At 41.8% G+C, this 21,323-nt stretch overlaps 1 protein-coding gene across 14 annotated transcripts in view; it reads right to left on the reverse strand.

Moving 5' to 3' along the window:
- MTSS1 (MTSS I-BAR domain containing 1) overlaps positions 1–21,323 on the reverse strand; it is a 125,286-nt gene that overhangs the window by 14,014 nt on the left and 89,949 nt on the right. For 5 of the 14 annotated variants that reach the window (XM_066566314.1, XM_066566340.1, XM_066566251.1 and 2 more), the window contains exons 4-10: positions 20,450–20,534; positions 18,948–19,039; positions 17,187–17,261; positions 6,137–6,294; positions 4,789–4,896; positions 3,741–3,838; positions 1,552–1,762 (exon numbers count right to left, since the gene is read on the reverse strand). In XM_066566314.1, the coding sequence (XP_066422411.1) occupies positions 1,552–1,762; positions 3,741–3,838; positions 4,789–4,896; positions 6,137–6,294; positions 17,187–17,261; positions 18,948–19,039; positions 20,450–20,534 (827 nt within the window). Of the gene's footprint in view, positions 1–1,551; positions 1,763–3,740; positions 3,839–4,788; positions 4,897–6,136; positions 6,295–11,470; positions 11,483–17,186; positions 17,262–18,947; positions 19,040–20,449; positions 20,535–21,323 lie in introns of all 14 variants that reach the window. The other 9 variants (XM_066566307.1, XM_066566298.1, XM_066566234.1 and 6 more) reach the window with 3 other exon arrangements.

Raw genomic sequence — 21,323 nt, forward strand, 5'->3', positions numbered from 1 at the left:
GCATTTCACTTAGGTTAGCCATAGCCAATCTAAACAAAACATTCATTTTATTAGTGTGCACAAAGTTCTTCAGGATGTCATCTATAAAAAAAAGCTGCTGTGTCCAGACTCAGGACAGAAGAGGTATCATTTGAAAAGAAAGCATTTCTATTAAAATGAAAGAAGGAAATAAATTTTAAAACCATTGAGTTTCCCTTGAGAATGTGTTCCAAGCCTAAAAGAACCAGTGTTGTTTTGGATGATACTTTAAAAATTTCTCTAAGGGTACTACTTAGTAAATGTTCTGCAAAAGGCAAGGGTCTGTGTGCTATCAAAGGTGGTCTAGGGTGGTTTCCATGGGCAGGTGACACTTGATAACCACTAACATTTGCTGACTATGAGGATTAACACTCCCCAACCATGCCTATAACTACCTGCTCCTCAACATGTAAAAAGGAGTGCAACTACATTTTTGAAGTACAAGACAGTTTTTCTCCAGTGACCTCAGGGTGCATTAAAGTAATACTCAACAACAGGATACTAGGTCCTTTTCAGTTTGTAGGTAAATTTTCAATGGGATTTATAATGTGAGAAGGCAATTCAGCCTTGATTAAAAATATTACAGTTGCTATGGGGTTTCTTAAAAAAAATCCTCAAAAAACAGCAAATAAAATTCAGGTGCTGAAAGATACAGGCCACAGAGCATTGCAAATCTCTGCCTGCAGATGGCCAGTGAGTTTTTAGAGGAAGGATGCCATGAACAGAGTAGCAGCTTCCTTCTGCAGACCCAAAAATGCTCAGTTTGCTTATATTTGTAGGGAAATCCTCTCCATGTGTCTGGCTTCAGGATAATATGAAGTTATAATATGTGACTACACAAAAACTCATTTCTTATGAGTTCCATGAAGAATTAATAATACCTCCCATTTTCATGCAGAAACCTTATTTCTGCAAGGTTCTCAACTGAGAGTCCAAAATTCAAGTCTATCCACAGAAATAGGTGTCATAAAAAATGGCAAAACAAATTCCATATGATAATGCTGGTAGCATTTAGAGTATCCCAGACCCATTGCGGAGGAGGAATTAAAGAAGTCTCTCTAATGCCAAAGGCACCAGCATCAGTACTATGGCTGTCAAAAGGATGTTCTGGCATCAATATTTGCCCATTAAACAACAAAGCGCCACCAGATATTAACCACTTGCAACCTGTGCAGGATATTAACTGGTAAATTCAGTGGGTAAAGTGAATATTATTCCCTCATATAACGTGGGTCTTCTTGCTCTTGGTTGTCTGTATTTATCTCAAAGTTAGGCATCTAGGCTCCCTCCAGGACCAGAGGGAAAACTGTACAGCCCAAGAGCAACTCATCCCTTTTATGCCAAAGCAGCTTAAATCACTCCAGCTAGAGGCCCAACTTTTAGATAAACGAAATGCACTGAGACAACCCTTACCCTCAATGTTTAAACTGACTCCAGGTACCCCAAAACCACACCAGCTCCTTTTTCTGAAAGGTGAGCCAAGTTAGAGAGTCCAGCTCACACTCAGGTTTGTGTTCTCATGCTTGCACGTACCTGGTTAGGTGCTTCTGGTGGCATGGGGGATGGCGATTTGGACTGGAAAGCATCCTGGGACATGAATCCAGAATCATGGGAGGACACACTGGACAGCCTCATGGGTGCCTGCTGAGGCAGATTGGAGCTGCGATAGCGATAGTGTGAACTAGGTGAGTGCGAGTGCGAGCCACTGGAGCGGGAATCACTACTGTTAACGCTGTTCAGACTGCTGTGAGAGACAAAAGGAACACAGAAAGGAAAGGGGAGAGGAAAAGACACAAGGGTGGGGTGGGGAGAGACCCATATACAGTACAATTAACATTCCACATGTCTCTAGCAACAGGCAGCATAAACCGGAAAAGAAAAATGTTGACAAATTAAATATATATATATATATATATATGCACATATATATCAGTGAAGAACCATAAGCAGCTGCAGTATCCCTGGTGACCAGAGAGAAAATGGCATTTTATCTTGAGTGTCATTCAAATGATCAAATCTTAACCACTCAGACTTCAAACTCAGGTTAGGGATGAAGGAATTGCTACATGTCCTCCCTGAGCATGGCACTTGCTCAGAACGTGTCTGCTGATGGTTCTCTCCTATTTCTGACTCACAGCTGGACCAGATTGTCAATGGGATTTCTAGCAGGGGGACCAAAGACACTGGAGTTCATCTAAAAGTCTGCCCCTGGGCATGCTGCTGCAGACAGCCAGCAGGACAGTGTGTGAGACTTCTGAAAGCACCACCAACCCCCCACACTTCAGAGTACCTGGGACACGTTTTGCTCACTTGAAGGCTTCCTACCAGATAAAACACAGGACAGCACATGGAGTGAAGCCAAGCCACTGGGTATGGAGCTTTAGTCAGTAACAAGGACAACCAGAGAATGAAACCCCAAAATTAGTATCCATTAAAACAAACCACAGTGATTTTTCAAAGGAAGAGACTGATTTTTAATCCTCAGAATCCATACATGCCAGCCACAATGTGGGAGCTTGGGAATTTCCTGCTGGGGTGGCTGAGCAGGACTAGCAGGATGTACCAATCTGATGGCAGCTCCCTGCTGCACTGGCAGCAGCCTGGCCTGAGGATGGCTCTAAAAGATGCACAGGTGAGGCTGCACCTCCTGTGCACCAACACCACCTACACACACCCTGCAAGTCAGCAGGGAGCAGAGCAAGAGGAGCTCTGCTTTGTTTTACCCACACACATCAGTCTGTACCATACTGTACCATACAGGTTTTACCATACAAGAAGATGAATTTGATTAGGAAGAGATGATGAATTTTTGGGGGTTTTTTTGCCATTTTCTTTTATAGCTTCAGGATATTGCATCTTTAAGCCTGTGCTCATTGCTCTAAATATACACATTTTCACATATATATATATAAAATACTGACTTTTTTATATATATCTGCATGCAGAGACAAGTAGGTGCATAGAAGTTGTGTTCACTTGCTCTGACATGCTGTAGGTAACTTTGCTCATACACAGGGAACCTGCAGAACATAGCTCATAAAGCAAACTGAAAGGTAATCATTTGAGAGCAGCTAGAGAGGTGTTGAGCAGAATACACAACAGGGTATCTTCCTTTTCAGTAAAAGGAAAGAGTAAATGTGGACACCAGGATATGGGGGCAACATGCTAATAAACTGTTTTATGAGAGAAAACAGTTTTTACAGAGAAAGCATAGACAGAATCCAGTGTTTCAACATATTTCAGGACAGCATTAGACAGCATTAAATAGTCAAAAAAACTTGTATCAAAAAGCATTTCCATCTACCAGATTGATAGGGCAATTGTCAAGGATGTTTTTCCCCTTTTCAAATAGTTTAACTTACTGATTAGTAACAGCTACTTAGAATAATCTAAAAAGTCATCACATGAAAAACAGAAAAGGAAATTATGAATGGACAATCTCAAGAGTTTAGATCAGTACAATCTGCTCTTTGATCCAAAATGGATTCAAGAGAACTGAATTGAAAGTATCTCCAAGTTGTGTTGAATTCAAAAGTTGTTCAGTCCTGCCCATCCTTTTTAATATCCCCAGCACATACTGAAATGAGTAAAGACCATGAGGTACTGTTGTACTAAGACTTGCTATTTAAGATTTAAGAATGTATACAAATCCATTTCACAGTCTGAACTTGCCTCCTTTTGCCCCCAAACAGATTAAAAATAAGTATTACCAATTGACTTACCTGCAAACACTAGATTTTCTGGACATTGTAGTACTGGGAGAGGATGGAGGAGTCTGGTAAGACCAGCTGTAATCAGAACCTTTCAAATCTAAAATTACCTGATGAAAGATAATCAATAGCATCAAGGATGTGGAAAAAATTCACCCTATTAAAAGAAAGCATCTGCTTGTCATACAGCATTCATAGCTGCCACAAACTTTCAGTGCCAATTGAGTCTCAGTTCTTTTCCAAAATTATGCTGTATCACACAGGTGAGTCAGTTTCATCCTTGGCTTTCCTGGTATATCAGCATACTTCAACACTAAGGCTGCCACCACAGAAAGAAAGTTCAGATCTGAATGGAAAAAAAACTTTTAGGAAGTAAATTGGAGATTTATTTTTTGCATTAAGGAAGCTTTTCTGGGTTTTGTTTCTTTTGTTTGTTTTGACTTAAAAATTATTACAGCCTTTGAGCTGAAGTACTTTAACATTTTAAACAATTAACTGAAGATTCAGTATTCAACCACAACACAGCTTTACACTTCTATGTCAGTGATAAGGTGATTATAAAGTATGACAAAAAAACTGAGTTCACACAGCAGGGCTGCAGACAAATGTCCTATATGGATTCATTTAATGACACACATTTTCCTATGCATTTTAAGGACAGCATGGAAAAATGCTCAAATGTTAGACTCCACCAAGTTACACAACCCCAGCAACTTTGTGACTACAAAAATACAGGGATGCTCAAAGGTAGGGCAAGGAGATGACACTCATTTCTCAAACACTCTCCACAGAAATTGGGCATCTTCATACCCCTCAAAGTGTTACTGCTACCACTTCACTCTGTTCTCACCAAATATTTTAGGGGCACTCAGCCCCTGAAAACAAATTTTCACTAGATTGGTTTTTTTTTCTAAATTCCTCATGTTAAAAATGACCTTGCTGCTGAAAAGCTTCTACAAAACATCACATTAAACCACTAAACACTAGTAGTCAATATTCTTCACAACACAAAAGTGATGCAAGCCACAAATAAAATGTTTTTCAGGTAACAAGATCTAACCTGTTCACTCGAGGATGGCAATTTGTGTGGATCCATGGTGAGACTTTTCAGGTCATCTGATATGGTTTGCAAATGGGTTATTTCTCCTAGCATTGATATTTCTTCTTCCTGAAAAGAAAAGCAAGCCAGGATAACCACAGCCTTGGTTTTAAAAATCACACCTGTAACACAATATATGACCTTTATTATTTTGCTGATGATTGTGGGGATGCCCAGTGGAGCTGTATTTTCTTTCTACATTAAGTAACTATGAAAGGTAGAAAATATTAATTTAGAGTTTTGTAACTACTTTAAGATTGCTGTAAATTCCAAACCCCAGAAATTTTTTATCTCATCAACAAGATAAATAAGTCTCAGCCTTCTTTTTGTGATCTTTAGAGAGAGTGTCAGTTTTGCTGCACTTGACAATTACCTAACTGTTCTAAGTACACTCATTAATGTGTCCTAACAATTTTAAGCTTGAGTGTAAACAGGGGTTAAACTCATAGTTTTTGATAGTTAAGTTAAAGGCATTATAGAAATACAGAGCATTAATACATCTATGATTGATTCTGGCTGAAATTACTTTGACAGCTAACTCAGATGATGATTCCCACACTGTAAACTACCACAGTAATTCCTCAGCTACCATTTCTTCCAGGTCCTCTCAGTCTGGAATTCACCTCCTCCTGACTCAGCCATGACTTTTCTAATTCTCTAACAATGGTTTTCTGTTGAGACTGATGCTCTTTGTAAACAAGCACTGGGAACATTTTCCCAGTAGGTTGGTGACCCTTCAGAAATGCACCTCACTTGCACAAAGCCATGAATAATTCTTTGTCAGGCTTCAGACTACCTGAGATGATGAAAATTTACCCAAACCTTTCCAATGAACTAAAAAACTGTCATGTAGAAGAAAAGGAGCTATCAGAAAACTGCATGGAAGCAGCCTGCAATTTGTCAGATAATGTCATTATATACCCAGGGGAGGTCTTGAAACATTTATCAGTCCTAGCACTGGAGTAGGATAAGGAGGATTTATATTAAAATGTGATGTTAAGAAGGAAAGCAGTGGAAAAAACTGCATTTGCAATGTCTCAGGCTGGAATGCAGAAAGAACACAAACTGACTTCAGTCTTTGTTTACACATCAGTCACCTTGAAGGTGTTCAGTGTTTTCCATTGGTGAATTACTCCAAGCGCCTACAAGAAAGGCCCCAACTCTCACCACTTGCTAGACAGAGAGAGATACAGGCTGTATTTTGGCTCTAGAAATTAATTCCTAAGACACAATGAGATACTCTCTTCAGAGGCTTCTGGCCACTTATCTAATCTGTGCATTGTACTGAGTGAAAACGAAGAGCGCTTACGATCACAGGGCGCAGCATGGAGATGAAAGCGCAGAATCGACCGCGCTCCTCGATCAGAGCTTTCCTGACAGCTTGCTTCTCGGTTTCTTCAAGCAGCAGGTACTTATCATTGACATCTTGTAAAGCACTATCCAGCTGAGGCTGAATGTCACCCCGTCCTGTATGCAGGAAACAATCAAGAGCACATATTGTCAAAACTGTGCCTCTCCAGAGAAGATGACATTATTTTCAGCCAGCATTGCTGCTGGATTGTGCTTTTGCAATTTGAGTCTCAAGCAGCATTTTCCCTTAATTCAAATCAGTAAGGATGTTTCCCCCCTCAATTAAATCAAGCACTTCAAAGCACTTATTTTTTTCCCCTCTTGCACAGAACAGAAATCCAGCTCAATTCAAAAGGTTTCAACAAGCCAAAGACAGCATTTTAAATAAGGACTTTATCAGAGCATTAGCTGTAGAAACTCTTCACATCATCCTTGCTGAAAACCAACATCTTACTAACTGGGAGAGTACAAATCACTAGCCCAGGTGTACTCCTCTGCCCTCTTGCATTTGTGCCTAACAAGGTCCTAATGAGAATTTTGTGGAGCCACTAAATGAATGAATCAATCTCCTATACAAAATGTTACTATGGACATGTTACTGATCATTGGACCACTGGGTTCAAGTACTCTGCACAAACCAACTGTTGAAACCATTTTCTTCATTCCAGAGCCCAAACTAAACAAAATTTCTCAACATAGATTACATATATTTATTTTTTTCACATATGTATATATAGATATATGTCCAAAATATGTCAATGGATACAATTAAATTCCAATGTTTTGCAATGAAAAGCTTCAATGTGTTAATTACAGTCAACTCATAATACAAGAACTTCCTGTGACAACTCAGTACCTTATTCTGTGCTGACTGCTTACGCTGCATCATGCCAAAAAAATATTCCTCTAGGAATTAAGAGCTGATGCTTAGATATACTATAACCAATAATGTTGCAGTTGCAAGATGTTTTCATGCAGCTTACACCCATAAATATTTTAAAGGACCTCAGTTGTATAAATTTGTTGCAAATCTCCCAGAAATGCCATCACATGCAATTTAACTACTCAGAAGATAACACTGAAAAAATCGTGGGTGAGTTACAAGCAGCTACCCAAAATCAATTATTTGGATGATAACCTTTCTGCACAGAGGATTTAAAGCTAAGAGCAAGAGGAAAAAGGTCTCTTTATGTATGTAGTACACAATGCAGATGACTCAATGTCAGGCTTAAAAAGGAAAAACCTTTGCCTTACATATGTATTTCCTTAATACTCCAGAGCAAGGCAAAGCCATCAGCCTCCCTGCACTGATAAACAGCCAGAGCTGCAGGAAAAGGGAGCAGCGATGGAAGCAAAGAGAATCACACTGGCTTAGTGGAATCACAGGCTGGATATATCAAAATCTCTGCAGAGTTAGACATAGTCCAGGTAAAATGCACTGACACCCACATGCAGAGCTGTGCAATGGATCCTGGAAGAATCACATGCAGTGCAACATGGACATGGCCACTGCCAAGGGCACCTAGTACCAAACTTCCAGCAGTGTCTGATCCTGCAGATCAGTCTGGCTGCTCTAATGTGGTCATAAAACTTACTTAACTTGGAAGTAAATAAACTTTAAGAAGAACACAGTCTGAAGGTCCTCTGCTTCCTCCATCAAAATCAGCATCTACCAGAAATAAGTTATAGCAGAGCTTTGGGTACCTCCCTGAAGGTCCTGTGCCTTTTTCTCTGTCACCCTCAGGAGACAAACTGGGCCTTCTGCTTCAAGACCACTCTGTACATTTCAGGCCCTCCCCATACTCTGCCATCAGATGCAGTGGTTAAACATTTCCTACTTCTCTGGAGATGTTCTTTCAAATTCTTTAGGAAACAGAAACTTGCATCATTGGTCAGGTCCTGAGTGCTGCCTGGAATTACAGTGGGTAAAAAAACTACCTGTTGTTCAAGCCTAGACACTGGCTCACTACCATGGATGTACCAAGTGCAAAATACATTAGCTGCAAACTAAATGAAACACTCATTAGTTTGGCTCTGCAGAACTGCTATAAACATTCAGCTGCTCCACCACAATCATGCACATAATGCAGTAAATCCTTTTTAAATGCATTTACCTATGCAGTGAGAACACACACACTTAAAAAGCAACTGGACATCATTGACAAAGTGGGTTCAATTACAGTGAACTTTGGTACTTTCTGTGGACCTTAGAGTGGGACATCTTGGACCAGATAAACAAGAGCAGCCTAAACCTGGGGCAAGAATAAACTCCATTTGCACCTGTGTAATTCACTCAATTCAACAAAGTTATGAGGATAATGTTCATATGTTCATAATAATGCTGGTATTTTAACTCTTTGGTCAAAGCATGTGTAAAACTGTACCACTCTCCAACTTCCTCTGTACCTCTACAAAATTTCCATTTTATTTCTTCCAGTGAGTCAGTACAGTAACAGACACACAGCTTCTCACCAGTATTTTCACAGACCCGTTTTTATGCTCAGGGGCATTTGGACAGTCTATGAAAACAAAGAAGCTGTCTCAGGTACAATTCAGAGCAGGAAACAAGCTTAGGTGAATCATTTAGATGAAGCTCTGAAGTCAGATGTTTACAGATGAATACAGCTCTCTCCTGGTGACTTCTCCTAAATCATCTTTTAGGAGGAGGAAAGCTTTATCAACATCCTTTGAAAGCTCCACAATGCAGACATCAATCTAGCAAGTCTTCTGAAAGCAGGCATGGCTCTTCCCACTCCCTGAATCGCCAGCTGCACTCAGCTCAGGAAATCTGAGGGATGAGATCTCTGCCTAATTGAAGCAGTTTCCTTCGCTAAGCAGAGCAGAGCACATCCCCACAGCAGCACTCCTACACCCAGAGAACAGCAAAGGTGTGAGGGCCAACTGCTGACCACCTCTGCTCCTCAGACTCCCTGGGTCTTCACTGATTTAAATCTGCTACTTATCTCAGAAGGAAATATTGACCACTGGAGAGCAATGCAGTTTTTTTCCCCCTTGAACAACAAGGAGAAGGTTAATGGCCAAAGCAGTATTTTTGATTGCAGTATTTTTGCTGTGGTCACAAGACACACTTTCATGAAGAATATCAGCAAGTGATTATTCCCTCCAGCCCACATTCTCTGGCCTTTAGGTTATGCATTCCAAAACACTTCCAAACCAACACAACTACCACAATGACATAAGATAGTTCCAGAAGAGTCTTATCATGCAGTAGCTGTGGAAGTGCACCTGGAAGGACACTCCTACCCCAGCTGCAGGCAGGTTTGAGTGACCCACCACAGCAATCAGCAACAGCAATGGTCAAAAGCATCCAGTGTAGTCACAGGTCACTGGTCTGAACCAGCCTGACATGAACAGGAGGTAGGGATGGCTCTGCAGAGCGTGTCCAGCTGCACCCAGAAGAACAAGTCAACAACCTGAACACTGAGGAGGAATTCAAATAAAGCCCCTCTCAAAGAGGAGCTCTGGTGATGCAGAGAGGAGCACAAATGCAAGACCAGAAGTTGTGGACTGAATTCCCCAACAACACCATGCTCCAACAGCCTGGTGACCGGCACCTGGACACAGGCAAGTGACAGCTCATCAAGTGCAGGGAGCTGAATTGCTCATCAAAAGTAACATGGATCTGCTGCTTCTTCAAGGACAGTCTCAATGTCATCCTCACAGCAGGTGCTTTACATCATTACTGTGACATGCAAGGGCTTTAAAGGACCACCATGCAACAGAACTTGCATTTTACAGTGTTTTGTGTGAATCCTGGCTAAAAGCCTCATGCAATTTCTTAAATAACTATTGTTCAAAAAACTTTGATGAAGGAAAAATATTAGGGAAAAAGGAAAAGGCAAATCCAATTTTCAACCCAATTTCATGCCTATATTTTATAGGACATACTAGCAAAACTCTCAGCAACACCAAATAATTTTTAAATTCTCTCTGTGCAAGTTGGACTGCTAAAGTTACTGCTGTTATTGACAATGCAATGCAGCAAATATTGGTGAAATTACTGTTTTCCATGTCCTCACAGAAAGACACTTTTTAAAGCATCTGCACAGAACTTGAATATTCAATACTGGACACTTGACAGAGTGGCAGAATTTACATGAGACAATGCTGAGTACACCTCTACTTGTACAATCAAAGTAGGCTCCATGGCAGTCATTCCCAAACCATCCTCTTTACAAGAGCACACCTGCTCCAGCTGCCAGAATGAACAACCTCCTTTAAGTTCTGCACAGTAAACCAAACAAATGAACTAATATGGATCTGTGCTGAGAACAGAAGAATTCTGCCACCATAAACCTCATAACTGGGATGAACCTCAGACTCCTTCAGAAATCAAATCCGAGTCTTTCCTTTGGCTACTGGAGATCTGAGTCAGCTGCTCATGTTCAAAAGTGCCAAGTTCTGCCTTAACAGAAAAGCTACAAGTTGCCAAATGGCATTTCTAGATTGAATTACAAACCAGGAAAACCACAATATGTGGTTTCAAAAAATGGGGACAAGCAGCAGCCTCAATAAGGCCCAGCTCCAGGAGCCCAGTGGAGACACCTTGTTTGAGAGCTTGCTGATTTAATCAATTCAGGCTTCTCCCAAAGGCAACACCTCCATCACTACATTTATAAGTGCAGGTATGAGTCCTTTGCTCAGATTCAGAAACACCATGCTTCATTCACAACGGGATCCCAAGGCAGCTACTTTAAATTTGCAAAATAGCTGAAACAGCATCCCAATTTAAACATACTTGAGATGTGATCAGGCAACAGGAGACAACTGTGATGCTGAATTCCAACCCTTTCCCCAGCATGAAGTAAATAGAGTGATTCCTTATCTATCAGGTAAGAAAGATGCATGCAATTTTCATAAAAAAGGGAATTTGGATCACAGGTTACAAAGACCAACATTAAGGACTTCAGGCTCTAGACTTTAAAAGTCATATTAACAATAAGATACTCAATTATTTGAACATCACCTTGATGACATGTCTATTCCATTTAACTTCTCTCCCAGCTGTGACAAGATTTATCTGAACATGTTATCCCTTTCTAAAATAAACCAGAGGTTTATCCACAAAACTGGTTTTCTTCTTTTACAGCGTTCCAATTAGATGCCAAAAGAAAATAAATCAAAAGATGGTTTGTTCATCAAGATTAGGCAATATTTTAGTTGCATTAGAAATTAAAGTCTAGGCAGTTAGTGGAGACCAGACACCATAAAGAGGCCACAGCAAGGGCTACAATAAACCAGCCACCAGGGTCACAGCATGGCACAGACTTACCTAGAGCCTCAGCTGGCAGGCAGGTGCGCATGGTGAGAAATTGCAGGACACAAAATTGACACAGAAAGGAAAATAAAAAAAGTCAAACTGGTATTCCAGCATTCCTAGAATTTAGACATTATCATCAGCGCCAAGACAAGAGAGTGAGCAGTTTGGACTAGAGGATTTTGAATTCTTCCATTGCTGATAAAGACAAACGCATTAGTTTTGCATCCTGCAGAGCTGTTGCAAATGAAACCCCTGGTTATTTACCATACAGTTTTATTTAATGAGACTTAAACCAGTTTCGACTCCTCAGTGAGAAGATGTAAACCTGTGCTTCAGAGAAAGTGCACAACACAGATAACCAGATCCTGGTCAAGTGGCACAAATCATTCCTTACCAGGGCAGAGGGAACTCAAACCTGCAGAACTCTAGACTGGTGCTGTGTGAGTAAACCACAGCATTTTTTGATGTTCTCTACTGCAATTATTAACAGATTGTTAATTAAATGAAAACCTAATTGCTGATGCAATGTGGAAGAACATCAAAAAGATTAGCTATGATATGCGTATTTTAATTTAAAAACTTTATATAATAAAATTTTGCAATAAAACTGGCTTGCTGTCAAAAAGAGGGGAACTATCAAGAGGCCTTCAAAACTCAAGGAACGAAAGTAAATTGAAGAAATGTCTTCAGTCACTGATTTAGCAACATGTCTTCACTGCATTTTTGCAAAGGAGAGTTCACATTATAAGCTTGCAGGGAAAAAAACCCTAAAAAAACAAAACACACCAAAAAGCCCTGCAGGCACCATGGCCTCATTCACACAGGATTTTTTCCTGCAAAAGATAAGGATAATTTTCTCATTAGCTTCCCTCCTTCTGAGCTGCATCTTATTGACTCCACAGAGTTTTGGCTCTCACTTCAGTCATGGTGCCACACTTGATCAAGTTAGAGGAATGAGGCTCCCTCCTGGGGAGGAAGGCTCTGGCCAGGGATTCTCCCTCTCCAGGCTGCCACTCCAGATGGGGCAAGTGCCATGTACAGAAAGAGTGCAAAGTACTTGAATGAGAAGGTCAGCACTTGCTGTAAGAATGAGACATTCTTCACTTATAATTGCATTGAAGAACTTTATGCTTTTTAGTTTAGAGTCATGGGCTTTGCACAACCATCCTTGAGAGCAATCTAACAATATTACAAAGACCAGAGGGAAAAAAATCCTAAAAAGGCTCTGAAACACAAAGACGTCATCTTTGCTAACCAGGAAGAGGAAGAAAAAGCATTTTTGGCAGTATTACAGTAAATTAATAATCATGTTCTACAGTAAATTAAAAATCATGTCCTATTCTCTGAATTTCAATAGAATCACGAATACTTTCCAAAACTGCTGCTTACTCAAAAGGAGAGACTGCCACTTTGGATACTCAGCATTGATGGGAACACAAGAAGAAATGTTGTACTGAATGTTAAGGGAATTCTGCAGAAACTTCTAGGTGTCTAACAGATAAAACTCAGTTTTCTTCTTAATATGTGTTATATTATGGGGAGTGTTACATCCAACAACTTCTTACATATCCACTTGGATTTAAACACTTTCCTCAAAGCTCAGTGTCACGTGAAGAACCTGAAAATGAAACCAACCAGTCATGTTATAGGTAGGAGGGGAACCTGTTTATTTATTCATTAATAGCCAAGCTGAAATACAGAAAATACACCCAACATGCACTCCAGATTTTACACATGCATTCAGATATATTTTAATTTGATCACTTGATCATTTTTTCTTCAAGAATAATGCATTTTGTTAACCTTCCCAAATGGTTACATGCAGAGCCACAGCTGCTGCCTCTCTCCTGATTTGATATAGCATCAATAGCTTCTAGCAGCTATGGATCCACTTATGAGGCCCTGAATCAGCAGAAACCTAAATATGGAATTTATTTTAAGTATATGCATAATTATTCTGCTGACTCAGGTTAGCTGGGCTGACTTCTGGTGGCCAATGTTTGTCTGAAAACAAAGAGCAATTTAGGAGATGTCTGCAATTCTATGCACTACACAACTGCATCTGTTCAGGAGCTAAGTGTCAATGCTGGGGTGGGCAACAAGCCCTAGGGGCCTGTTCCCCATGGGAACAAGGGTGCAAGGAGGCCTTGAAGAAGAACCTTGAAGATCCCCATGAAACCCTCAGGGACTGCATGGATCTGGGAGGTGCACCAGCATCCTATTTAAGACTACATAGATTTAGCTTCATGTGGATTTTTTTTAATAGTTAAAGACAACAAATAGGGTGAAAATTTTCTCTGTGAGGTCTTTTGAAATGCAAGACTTTCATTTCACAGTTGTGTCACTTTACTAAAAATAACCTAACAAACTTCCAGAAAGGACCCTGAACTTCCTTTTGTTTTCTTTGGAAAGCTTAGTGTTTTCCCCATCACTTCAAGCTTTGGAAACACCCTTATTGCAATGAACACACTTACTCTGCAAACATAATTTCTAACATGTGATCTTAAACGCCCAGCCTGAACTCTGACCTTGGCCATGTGGAACAGGAACAAAGAGACCCCACAGAAGCCATGGAACAGGCAAACCCCTGTGGATTCAACCCCCAGAGCTAAGGCAGGGAACCCAACCTGCAGCACTCCCACCAGGACAAGCCCCACAGCCCATGATCCTCCTTCCTGAACGTCCTTGGGATGCAGAGAAGGAGCAAGGGAGCTGCTGTGCAGCATCAGCTGTGACAGAGCCCTGCAGCCTGACACATCAGGGCTGGGGGCCACCACTGCCAGGATGGGAACAAGGAAAGGAGAGGCTTATATGTGAGCTCTTCCACATGGAGCTGCCCAAAGCAGAAGGAAAACACTTTCCCATAAGGTCAGATGGGAAACAGCAGAATAAGCTTGAAGGACCTTTACAGTAGCATGCACGGTGTTGAAGCAAATCCAGAATTCAGCACACATCCTGCTTGCCCACAGGTGATCATAAAGTTAATTCAAAAGTATTCTTACAAGTGCTAGGAAGGGAATGAATTGCTTGTTTTAGATTTCCCATAGGTGAGTCAGTAACTTTACAGAAAAATCAAAGGGACAGGTCCTGATTGAGGAAGAACAGAACAAAAAAAGTCTGTAAAACAGAGAAACAGGAGAGTTGAAGACATGGGAAGACATTCATGCCTCCAGCACAGTTTTTCCATAGTTCAAATCACATTTGTGTCCTAAAGCAGAATCACTTCTGCAGCTTTATCATGTTACAAAATAAACCCCTTCTTGATTTTTTTTATCCCTTGGTAGATGCAAGAGCAACATACTTCACCACACAGGACACTGAACAGGTCTGTCAAGATGGGTACATACAAAAACATTTTCACAACAACATTTGACACTGCACTCAGACCAAAGCTTTATTTCTTCAAGATAGGGACCAAAACAACAAAGAGGAGAAAAGGCATCTACTCCTGTTTTTTTCTTCTAACTTAAGCGTTGTTGATAACTTGCAGGAAGGCAGAGAGAACTTCCTCCCATCCCCTCTCTACTCCTGCTGAGGCCAACAGCTTTGGGTATTCATATTCACAGCCTTAGGAGCCAAGGCCTCCTCTTCCCAGGGGCCATGAGAACAACTCTCAGCTCCTCAGAAATATTGCAGCTCCTGCTTTTCCCTGTACTGGCTGCCTGTGAGCCCTCAGCTCTTCCACCTGCCCCATGCACTCAAACATCCCCTGACTCCCTGTGGTTTTGTGCTCTGGAGCAAACACCATGAGTCTGACAGCAGCTCCCAGAGGGACAGCACAGAAATACAGCACCCTTCACCACATCTCCAAAAGAACATCATAACGGCAAAATTAAGCAAGAGAATTGGATTAAAAAAAAGAAAACAAAATTTCAATCACATCATGGCTGCTACAACAATGGCAAAATGAGGCCTGTTCCACTCCTCACTAAAAGATGTTCAATCCTGAATGAGCACAAAACACCAGTTTCCTGACTCTCATCATGAGACTTGGCTCACATTTGAGGAGGGGGATATGAAAGCAGAAAATCCAAGGACCAAGCCTGCTTGCTTTAACCACTGCTAACAGATGCAGGTAGCATCTGCAGCATGAGAACAGTGGGGTTTTTTTCCAGCAGCTTTTAAGTACTTCTCTTTCCTCTTCACACTTCACAGAAGATGATGTCTCCTCCTTCAATATTGCAGGATGATTTATTGAACACTCAGAAGCAGGATAAAGGGGAGATGGAGCCAGACAGCTGTCAATCCATAGAAACAGATTCAAAAAGTGGCTCCCTCCTCCCAGATCCCAGACATCCACCCAAACGATTCCATGCTTTTATGTTTTTGTCAGTGCTTACCTACCATGCACTGATGGGTTGTTTCTATCACACAAAGACAAGAAGAAATAAGACTAGAAAAGATAGGGGAGAGACAGGAGAAGACATGGAAGGAATACCACAAACTCTATAAAGCTGTTGGTCTACAATCAGACATTTCATCACACAAAATGAGAAACATGTTTACACATTATCCAAAAAATAAATCTTATCACAAAAAGTCTTATCTCAAATGGTAACAGTCACCATCTGATTTAGGACACTGAACTAACTGACAGACACACAGAACCTACTGAGCTAAGCTCCCTCTTGGTGGCTTTCATCTCTCCTTTCCTCATCTCTTATCTAAAATCAGCTAACATTCAAGAGCAGTTTTCCAGTCACCTGGCTTTCCACCAGTGTGATTATTGATTCACCTATATGGAAGGACAGCTAGAGACAGCTTACCTGTTCTGGGTAAAACACAATTTCAAAATTTCAAGAAACTCCCCACCCCCTGCATTTATTTTACTTGTCCCTGGTTTCACAGTTTTTCAGCAGGAGGGGAAGGACAAGTTTCAACCTGCAGACTGAGAGCTGCTCAAAGCACACTTCTGACCCAGCTGGGAAGAGCCCAGTGCAGGAAAGGGAACCAGGAAAGGGAACCAGGAAGTCTTCTGTACAAGCTCCCTGTATTGTTCCAAAGCCTGGTGGTTTGCACTTGGCCAAGTAAAACCCTTAGTGATGGCAGTGCTGCAGCTAGCAGTGCTGCATGTTTCCATCAAAACAGTGATGAAACCCCTATGACAAGGTGAAGGTGGGAGAGCAACATGAGCTACAGCTGCTAAAAAGACAAACTGTCTTTCAGGAAAATTCCCTTTTTCTTCTCACTCATCTTTAGTTTTCTGTGACTGCCAAGAGCCCTTCCCCCCCAAAAACAACCCATGCCACTGTCTCAGTCTGATCAATAAAGTAAGGTTTAGGAGATTACAGGCTGCTAAAAAAAAAAGAAAAAAGAGGAAAAGTGCCAGAAAGGAAGAACAGCGAGAAACATTAATAGTTAGGGAACATTTACATAATGGCTTTTTTTATATGATTCCAAAAGAGTCTAGAAAATTTTACAGGTATCTGCCCAAGTCATGTTAAGAGTGTCAGTGTTCCTAAAAAGAAAAAGTTAGCAGTAAGGGATCTATTTTAAAACATGATTGACTTTGCATAAACAGTTTTAAGGCTTTTGTATAAGAACATTAGACAGCAGCTTCAGAACATGATTTAAATGACACACAGTAATTGTATCCTGGTACCCAAGTAGGTACCAGGAATACATTAGAGGGGCAGGATTATTACAGTAAAAAGTTCCATCACTGTTCAATCTCTGTCAATGAGCACAGCTCAGAAGGCTGTAAACAGAACAGTAGGAAGCAAGTTACCTTTCTTTGCTTTCTTCTGTAGCTTCAGTGTATCAGATGACTTCTTTTTGATCTCTTGGCGGGCTTTTTTGTATTCTAAAAAACACACACAATCTCTATTATCAATATAATCAATGCCAAAATGAATGTTTTTCACAGAAAAGGCTACATTTAAAGACATTAGACTACAAACTTTTTGAGAACAGCTACCATTAAACAAAGCAGCTTAGAACTCACATTTTGTAAAGCCTATACATTTGGCTTAATGTAACATGTTAGGGTGTGAGCACATTCACATACCAAAATCTTTTGCAAATAAACAAAGCCTTTACAGAAATAACAACTGAGAACACAGTACAAAATTAGAGTGCTTTTCATTTCATCCACTCTCAGGAATGGAAAACAGAGATGACAGGTTTCTCGAAACATCTGTGTGCAAAAAACAGCAATCCAGAAATGGCAAGGCAGAGAATATCCTGTGATCCCTCTCCAGCATGAGAGTCAGGCAGAGGAAGAGGTTGCTATAACTCTGCCCAAGGAAGGGTCACATTGCCAGCTCCTTCTGGTGAAGTGGAGCATACTGCACTTGTCCTCATTTTCAGATGAGCTGTACATTCCAGGAGGATTAAAATCCCAGAACAAAATATTCAACCTCTAGTGCAGGAACACTAAAGGTACCACATATGAAAACTGATACTTAAAAAAAAAAAGAAGATACAAGGCACGTATGCATGTATATACATGTACACGTACACTTTAACAAAGGAGATCAGTGTTAGTACTCTTCTGTAGATGGAAAAACAGAAGCAGATTCATGGCAGGCACAAGAACTGTACTGAGGCCAGATGCACTCCCAACACCCAAGTCTGCCCACTAAACTCTAAATCTCACTGCCACTTTGGCCTGGGTCACCCCTACTGGCAATGACCCCATGTAATTCCTCTCTCCTGCTCACTACATGCTTAGCACTCTGCAGCACAAGGCAGGAAGTTTTTCAAGAGCTGCTGATTCAACTGCTTCTCTTTGACCCCATAAGGAAATCCTCTTTTGGAGGTCAAGCCCACTCCCTCCTATCAGTTTTCATGGTGCTGCTGCTTCTTTCAGACATAACAAAAGTCTAAAATTTTCAAGGGTCAGTCAGTGGTGAACTGCAACCTGCTTTCAGCACCTGTGTTAGAGGGCCAGCATTCCCAGTACAAAGGCATCTACCAACGTGTGCTTGCTGTGCAAGACTTGGCTGCCTGCAGCTCAGTCCCCCTGGAAAGCCTCTGGAGCCATCATCAGCCCTGCAGCCCAGGGCACCCCATGTCCCACAGCAGAGCTCTCCTGCTCCACAGGAGCACTCTCTGTATGGCATCAGGTACAAAATAACAATGCTCAGTGCTCTACAGGGCTGCGCACTCTCTGGGGATGCTCTGGCTGAGGCATAACATGATCTTACAAGCTGCTTTTAACAACACCCCAGAGCTTTGCAGGGATACATGTGGCATCTCCAATCCTCAGCTCATACAGGGAGAGTGGGCTAACAGAGTAAAACCCAATTACTGCTTATCAGTCTAGGAAAACAACCCACCCCCGGGGTCCAGCAAACTAAACCTTCAAAATGCATACAGCAAGGGTTAAATTTTTGTTAGGCACTTTGGGAGAGGAGTGTTTCAGAAGAGAAAAACTGCTATACATATTTAAGCATGTCATTCAGTTCTCCAGTACAAACATGAAAAGAGGAAGCAAAACTGATATTACAATCTTACTCCTATTAAAGAATTCTTCCTCTGTAACTACCTTTTGCATGGTCTTTATCCAGCTGATTGGCCACTTTCTTCCACTCTTCCATCTGTTCTTGAAGTGGGTTTATCAGACAGTCAATTAAAGCACTAATTTTGTTGAAAAAACACAAAGAGCAATCAAATCCTGCAGATGCCCTTATTCTTACAGAGAGAGCCAAGGTCAATACTGGAGTATTTTTACTTTTTGCTGTGACAGCTACCAGTGTCACAATGTAAATATCAGAACATAAAAATGTTTACACTAGAGAAAGCAAAAGAAAAAAATAGATTAAAAAAAAAATCAAAAATCCACATCACAAGATAACCAGAATTACAAAAGCTCCAGACAGAGAGGAACAGAGAATAAAGCAGAGGAGTGACCCGAAACAGTTCAGAGTAAACAGATCCTACTCAGCTGTCACACAATTCAAATGGAAACTCAGGAGACCAGAAAGGTTCATGCAGCCATGGAGATTATAAACTGAAATAGCATATGTATATACACAAGAAGACAGAGCAGCTGTACAAAAGAACAATATCTTGCCCACTGATGTGCCTCACCTCACACTGGTGGAGTCCAGCACTAGTAATGTTCCACTAATTAATGAGACTGGGATCAAACCATTTAAACAGCTAACTGTGGTAACTGGAAACTAAAATTGTCTCCTCATGGCCAATTTCATAAATAACTTTATTTTAAAGTAATCACAGCATAATCATAGAATGTCTTGGATTGGAAGGGACCTCAAAGGTCATCTGGTTCCAACCACCCTGCCATGGTCAAGGACACTTTCCACTAGACCAGGCTGCTTATACCATCCAACCTGGCTTTGAACACTTTCAATGATTGGGGAAAAAGGGAAAAACATAGCAGGTCATCAGGTAAATGGTGAAATATCATTTTTGTTCACCTATGGTCATGCATCATTTTTAAGTCTGGTTAAAAAAGGCACATATGCAAACTACTACTAACTACTGAAGTAGGTTGTTTTTGTACAGCCCAGGTTGCACATGAGTTACTGCTCTCACATTACCTCTGCAGTCTAAATTCAACTGCAAAAACAGGATGAGAGAATTTGCATTTCCTATACTGCTCTGCTGAAGGTTTTTCTCTTGGCCATAAGCTATCTGGGCTCTGCAGTAAGCTGAGGAAGCAGCACAACACTTGCTGCTGCTGCTTGTTTAAAACCCAGTGACAAAGCCTAAAGTCCTGACACAAAGGCAGGTCAGTTGGTCACATCAGCAGCCGCCTGCTCAGCACTGAGCAACCAGGACTGACAGTGGGAATCTGCAGCATTCAGAGGTGATTTGAGGTGAACTGGCCCAGCCCCGTAAATGTGCAGTGAAACCCAGCATGTTCACAGCACCTAATGTGCTGCAGGGAGAAAACAATTGCTGCTCTCAGGGACATGGGCAGAGGTCATTTGAGAAGCCAATGCTGACGAACAGCTTTAGATGCTCCCCAGCAGCACATGAAAGAGGAACCTCCAGTGCTGGGCCAGGTATGGAGCCACTCACCTTGAGAACTGCCTGAGTTTGGACTCTATACTTCTGTGCCTCATACACATCCTGGTGAGAGCAGACCCAATCTCTCTGGTACCACCTGAAAAACAAAAACCAAAAGGCAGGTGAGACCCCTGATGAGATTCCTGCCTGTGGTGTAGAGGCATAACAACCAGGAGGGGGGTGCCAAGTCTTCCAGAGCAATTGTAAAACAGATTAATAATATGTGTATAATCAACTAGGCTATTAACAGGGCAGATCTCAGTGGTATCTGCCACCCCTGGAAGAGATTAATTCCTGTTCACCTAGAGACCAGAACCAAGCAACCAAACACAATTAAAACACAGATCTTCCAGGCCCCTTCTGTGCCATGAGCCTCAACCCTGCAGCACAAGACTTGAAAGAAAAGGGTTTGAGATGTCAAAACCCAAGTAGCACAGCTGTCAAGGGAGTGGGCATCTGTGAACAAATTATTTCCACATTTTAGAAATAGACCTAGGGGATTCGATGCAATTTTCCCGTCCCCGGATTCTTTAGACCCGGCGCCTCAGAGGGGTTCGGCGGCCGCAGAGCCCGGCCCGGGCCCCGCCGCGATCCCGGCATGGCCAGCAGGTGGCGCCCTTGGCCGCCGGGCGGGACCAAACCCCGCGGGCCGAGGGCTCCGCCCGCTCCCGCCGAGCCTTCCCTGCTCCCGACAGAGCCCAGCACAGCCCAGCACAGCCCTTCCCTGTTCCCAGCACAGCCTTCCCTGCTCCCAGCACAGCCCAGCACAGCCCTTCCCTGCTCCCAGCACAGCCTTCCCTGCTCCCGACAGAGCCCAGCACAGCCCAGCACAGCCCTTCCCTGTTCCCAGCACAGCCTTCCCTGCTCCCGAGAGAGCCCAGCACAG

The sequence above is a fragment of the Molothrus aeneus genome, chromosome 1, assembly GCF_037042795.1.
Source record: "Molothrus aeneus isolate 106 chromosome 1, BPBGC_Maene_1.0, whole genome shotgun sequence".
Classification (NCBI taxonomy): Eukaryota; Metazoa; Chordata; class Aves; order Passeriformes; family Icteridae; genus Molothrus; species Molothrus aeneus.